This window comes from Oryctolagus cuniculus, chromosome 19 (genome assembly GCF_051225735.1).
Source record: "Oryctolagus cuniculus isolate XC-2025 breed Fujian yellow rabbit chromosome 19, ASM5122573v1, whole genome shotgun sequence".
Classification (NCBI taxonomy): Eukaryota; Metazoa; Chordata; class Mammalia; order Lagomorpha; family Leporidae; genus Oryctolagus; species Oryctolagus cuniculus.
Window position 1 is genome coordinate 39438353 of NC_142885.1, and position 5978 is coordinate 39444330.

At 49.0% G+C, this 5978-nt stretch overlaps 1 protein-coding gene across 2 annotated transcripts; it reads left to right on the forward strand.

Annotated features, from left to right (window-relative positions):
• Nucleotides 1–3357: 3357 nt before the first annotated feature.
• LOC103345873 (PWWP domain-containing protein 2A-like) lies at nucleotides 3358–5629 on the forward strand. Of its 2 annotated transcripts, none has more exons than XM_089321838.1 (2): nucleotides 3358–3624; nucleotides 3665–5629. In XM_089321838.1, exons 1-2 carry the CDS (start codon nucleotides 3358–3360, stop codon nucleotides 5627–5629), a joined length of 2232 nt encoding a protein of 743 aa, XP_089177964.1. The 2 variants fall into 2 exon arrangements, with proteins under 2 accessions (XP_089177964.1, XP_089177965.1); XM_089321839.1 differs by having other exon boundaries at nucleotides 3689–5629.
• The last annotated feature ends 349 nt before the right edge of the window (nucleotides 5630–5978 follow it).

Consider the following 5978-nt stretch of genomic DNA (forward strand, 5'->3'; position numbering starts at 1 on the left):
GACTGTGTGCTGCCAATGTACCAGCCAATGGAGAAGACAGCTCAGACTCCACCCTACAGTTGGGGGGTTGTCCCATCCACAGGAGACAGGCAGGCAGATGGGCAACTTGATGTGTCCTGGGTAGAGAGCAGAGATGGGGCAGGAGCTGCTGAGGCCTGTGGGAGCTGTGGGCTTGGTTTCAGCCAGCGGGAGAATGGGGCATGATGAAGACATCCAAGTGGATTTAGAGATGGAATCTGAGCCAGGGCCATGAGGGCCATGAGCAGGCAGGAAGTGCACCCCACCTTTCACACCCAACTACAGGGCTCCACCCACGACATGCCGGGCCACATGGGGAAAGAGCCCAGACTCAGCTTTGTCTTCTTAGGATCATCCTGTGCTCCCAGGGCCTTCACTGTGGGGGTGAGCATGGGGGTAGAGTTTGCTTTTTTTTTTTTTTTTTTTTGCAGGTGGCATTCCTCATAGGAAGCCAGGTCTTTCTCCTTAGCTGCTGCATGTGAGCAGAGAGGTTTAAATGCCTGATCTGGAGCCCCATAGAGCAGGGTATGGGTGTCTGGGCTTTTTTATCCATGTGGAAAGAGCAGGTCTTGGTGGATGCAGGGGTTGAGTAATTCTCAGACCTCTCTGAGAGCTGAGATCTCCGTGGCTGCTGTGGCAAATCACCCGGTTAAATAGCAGCAACACAAATGCATCCCTGCTGGGCGTTACCCTTCCCAGCCCTAAACCCACATGTAGGGAGCCACTGTGCTGGTTTCCCTATATAGGCCTTTGTTTAGACTAACCTTCAACTGTGTTCCTGTAAGGAAGATTCACTAGAAAATTCCATTTGTACAGCTCACTGATATGGTTAGCGCTTGGCCATTTGGCTTCAGTGCTCTCTTTATTGTACCTCAATAAGCATGTCTGGTAGCTGTAAGACCTCGCTGTAACTCCCTTTGTCAAATTAATACTGATTCCTGTGAAATTATTCCTTTGAACTACGTTGTAAGATGACCCCTGCTTACCCTCAACTGTTACAATCCTTGCCTTGTACTATATAAGCTACCTCCTTCTCCAATAAAGTGAGACCTTGATCAGAGTACTGTCTTGGTCTCCCTTCTTGTGTCTGGTTTGTCTCTCCATTCAGGTCTGCCCTCCTCATGTCCTAGTTGATTACCCCGTGGACCGGGACACCCACAGGCATGCGGGAGGGGGTGTTATGGTCAAGATGGCCTTGGAGACTCTCCTGATGGCCACAATGACCAGGGCTGGGCCAGACCAAAGCCTGGAGCTTCTTCCTGGTCTCCCACGTGGATGCAGTGGCCCAAGCACTTGAGCCATCTTCCGCTGCTTTCTCAGACTGTAACCAAGGCACTGGATTGGAAGTGGAGCATCCGAGACTCAAACATGTGCCGATATGGCATGCCAGCTTTACTCACTATAGCAAGGACAGGTCTCCTCTGTCATTCTTGGAAGGCATTTCAGCACAGGCACCTGTAGCTGTTACCTTTGGGCTCATTTTACTTTTTTAAAAAATTAATTTATTTCAAAGATATTTATTGAGAGAGAGAGAAAGATCTTTCTATCCACTGGCTCATTCCCAACATGGCCCCAGTGGCCAAGGTTGGGCCAGGCCAAAGCTGGGAGCCAGGAGCTTCATCTGGGTCTCCCATATGGGTACAGGGCCCAAGCATCTGGGTCATCTTCCAATGATTTTCCTAGGGAGCTTGATGGGAAGTGGAGCAGCCAGGACTTGAATTGGTACCCATGTGGGATGCCAGCTGACACTGCAGATGGTGGCTTAACCTGCTATGCCACAGAACCAGCCCCTCATTTTACTTTTTCAATTATTATTGTTGTTTTAAGTGACACATAATAAGTGCACATGTTTCTCAGTTGCAATGTGATACTTTGACACAAGGTCACAATGCAGAGTGATCAGATCAGGGCAGTGGGCGTATTTCACCCCTACAAACATTTCCTCCCTCTCTGTGTCAGGAACATTCTACATCCTTTCTCTGTTGAAAAATATACAAGCGGGGGCGGCGCCAAGATGGCAGAATAGTGAGAGCGCACCGATAGTCCGGGGAAAGATAGTTTAATAAAAGTGGAGTTACGGTAGCCTCAGGAAAAGGATCAGGGAAAAATTGCAGAGGAAACTCTTCCGGATCTAGTGGCTGTGACTCAGAGGACCTACGGGGAGAGCAAGGTCGCCCACCGTGTGGAACCCAAGCCGCGGGAGCCGCCGGACCTGCTGGACCCGCCGGACCCACCGGAGCTGCAGAATCTGCGTGCCAGCACTGGAGGGGAGGTGAGAAAAAACCTCTCGGTAACCCGAGACATTGGCGGGGAAAGGCAGAAAGAGCCTGCAGAGAACGAGACCTGAAACCCCATTGGGGAAAGTTCACCAGGCTGGCTGGAGGAGAGAAAAAATCGAATAAATAAGGGGAATCAGCACGGACATTTAGCCTCTCTCTCCACTCACCTTACAAAGCCGAGCAAGACAAAGGGCAGAAGCCATTTTATGTAAGTAAAGTGGTGCATGCCATTTTGCATATGTAAAGTGGGTGCCCCTCATTAGCCAAGCAGAAAAACATGACTCTGATGAGCAAATGAATACCCACAGGGGCCAGATTTCATACATCAACTACTCTCAGTTCCACTCAGCTGTGTGGAATTACTTCCCAACTGAGTCAAAAAAAAAGAGAGAGCGTGAGAGCAAACAAGGAAACAATCAGGGTGAATCACCTTTGGCACACCCTTAACCCTGTAGAACCAGAGCTCTCTGGCCACACCCATCACAGCCTCTAAGGATCCATCAAAAGCAGACAGTCTTCTTAATCTAGAGTCACAGCATAACGAGAAAAAAAAAAGAATATCTCCAATATGCCAAACAAACGCAAAAGCCGATGAAACAAGAACAAGGGAGACATTATGAGGCCCCAAACGAAATAGACACCCCAATTCAAGATTATGAAGATGATGAGATAGAAGAAATGCAAGAAGCAGATCTCAAAAAATTTATGATAAGAACATTAAGAAGTTCTCAAAAACAAATTCTCGAACTACAGAAATCCTTAATGGACAAGATAGGAAATCTCTCTCATGAAAATGAAATATTAAGGAGGAATCAAAATGAAATGAAACTAGTAGAAAATGAAACTGTGATAGTGACGAGAAATCATAATGAAATGAAGAATTCAATAGATCAAATGGCAAACACATTAGAGAGCCTTAAAAACAGAATGGGTGAAGCAGAAGAGAGAATATCAGACTAAGAAGATAGAGCACAAAGGGAACCAAGCAGCGTTGCTGCTGCCGCCGCTGCCGCCGCCTCAGCTGCAACCGGAGTTGGAGGAGGGAGAAGCCAGGATGAAAATGGCGGCTGTGGCTGCAGAGGCGGCAGCGACTGCAGCGTCCCCCGGGGAGGGGGGCGCCGGCGAGGCCAAGCCGGAGATGGAGCCCATCCCCGGCAGCGAGGCCGGCACTGACCCCCTCCAGGTCATGGCCACTGAAGCGTCTGTGCCGGACGGCGAGGCAGACGGGCAACAGTCAGCTCCTCAGGCCGACGACCCGCCGCCGCCGACGCCGACGCCACCGCCACCGCCGCCGCCGCCAGGGGAGCTCGCCCGCAGCCCGGAGGCAGCGGGGCCGGAGCTCGAGGCTGAGGAGAAGCTGCCCGGAGGAGCCGGCGGCAGTTGCTCCTCAGGAAGGACCCGACCTTCCTCCCTCCCCTGCACCGCCGCCCAAGCAGCCCCCGGCTCCGGAGGAGCGCGAGGAGACGCCGCTGCCCCAGCCCGCAGCCCCGGCGCTCGTGCCGCGGGCGGGCGGGGACTCCGCGGGGTCGCAACTGATCCCGGGCTCAGAGGTGCGGGTCACGCTGGACCACATCATTGAGGACGCGCTCGTCGTGTCGTTCCGCCTCGGGGAGAAGGTCTTCTCAGGAGTCCTCATGAATCTGTCCAAAAGGTTTGGGCCTCATGGGATCCCTGTGACAGTATTTCCCAAAAGGGAATATAAGGATAAACTGGAAGCCATGCAGCTGCAAAGTAACACATTCCAAGAAGGGATAGAGGTCAAGCACGAAGTGAATGGTGCTGCTCCTGAGGACCCTTCTCCTGTCCCACCGCCTGAGCTGAACTTGGCTGAAAGCTTGTGGACTTCCAAACCACCACCTCTCTTCCACGAAGGAGCACCTTATCCTCTCCCTTTGTTTATCAGGGACACATATAACCAATCAATACCTCAGCCACCTCCTCGGAAAATTAAGCGACCCAAACGAAAAATGTACAGGGAAGAACCCACATCAATAATGAATGCTATTAAACTACGCCCCAGGCAAGTCCTATGTGATAAATGTAAAAACAGTGTTGTTGCTGAAAAAAAGGAAATTAGAAAAGGTAGTAGTGTAAGTGACTCTACTAAATATGAAGACAAAAAGCGGAGAAATGAAAGTGTAACTACTGTGAACAAAAAACTGAAAACTGACCATAAAGTGGATGGGAAAAACCAAAATGAAAGCCAGAAAAGAAATGTCGTGGTTAAAGTTTCAAATATTGCTCACAGCAGAGGCAGAGTAGTTAAAGTTTCTGCTCAGGCAAATACATCAAAAGCTCAGTTAAATACTAAAAAAGTGCTCCAGAGTAAGAATATGGATCATGCGAAAGCTCGGGATGTGTTGAAAATTGCCAAAGAAAAGGCACAAAAGAAGCAAAGTGAAACCTCTACTTCCAAAAATGTGCATTCAAAAGTCCATTTCACACGTCGCTATCAGAATCCTAGCTCAGGTTCCCTTCCTCCCTGGGTTCGTTTAAAACCGCAGAGGTACAGGAATGAAGAAAATGACTCTTCTCTGAAGACGGGACTTGAGAAAATAAGGAGTGGCAAGATGGCGTCCAAACCCCAGTCCCACTGCACCTCTACCCGCTCAGCAGGTGAGGCCCCTTCAGAAACTCAGAGTCCCTCAAAAGGCCCTGAAGAGGCCAGCAGTGAGGTTCAGGACACAAATGAAGTGCATGTGCCTGGTGAGCAGGATGAACCACAGACATTGGGCAAAAAGGGCAGCAAAAGCAATATCTCTGTTTACATGACCCTAAATCAAAAGAAATCTGACTCTTCCAGTGCTTCAGTGTGTAGCATTGATAGCACAGATGATTTGAAATCTTCCAACTCTGAGTGTAGCTCTTCTGAAAGCTTTGATTTTCCTCCAAGCAGTATGCATGCACCTTCCACCTCCTCCACTTCCTCCTCTTCAAAGGAAGAGAAAAAGCTCAGTAATTCTTCGAAAATGAAAATCTTTTCCAAAAACGTCTCTCAATGCATCACACCAGATGGCAGGACCATATGTGTAGGGGACATTGTTTGGGCTAAGATATATGGCTTTCCTTGGTGGCCAGCCCGTATTCTTACTATAACCGTGAGCCGGAAAGATAATGGCCTATTGATCCGACAGGAGGCCCGTATTTCATGGTTTGGGTCTCCAACAACATCTTTCCTTGCTCTTTCGCAACTCTCTCCCTTTCTAGAAAACTTCCAGTCACGCTTTAATAAGAGAAAGGGCCTGTATCGCAAGGCCATCACAGAGGCAGCCAAGGCAGCCAAGCAGCTGACCCCTGAAGTGCGGGCTCTTTTGACACAGTTTGAAACGTGAACACGGACAGTAAGGTAGGCAAGGACCATTGGAAGGCGCCATAGATATTCTAGTCTAGTCAGGAATAATTTCTATGAGGTAGCTTGGCCAAATTGGAGAGAGAAATTGCACTCAGTTGGCTGACATTTTTATACTTAACTTATAGCCATTTTTAGACTGAGAAGCTTAAACTGAACATGCAATCAAATTTTGTCTTAAGGAAGTGAGATTTTAGCAGTATTTTTCAGTTCTGAAATCTAAAACCATCCCAAGGCATAGGAGCCATAGCCTCAAGTGAAATTGAATTTTTGCAGGGACTGTTAATTGCCATTTGTACCTAAATCTGTATGTGTGTGTATATGCAGACACA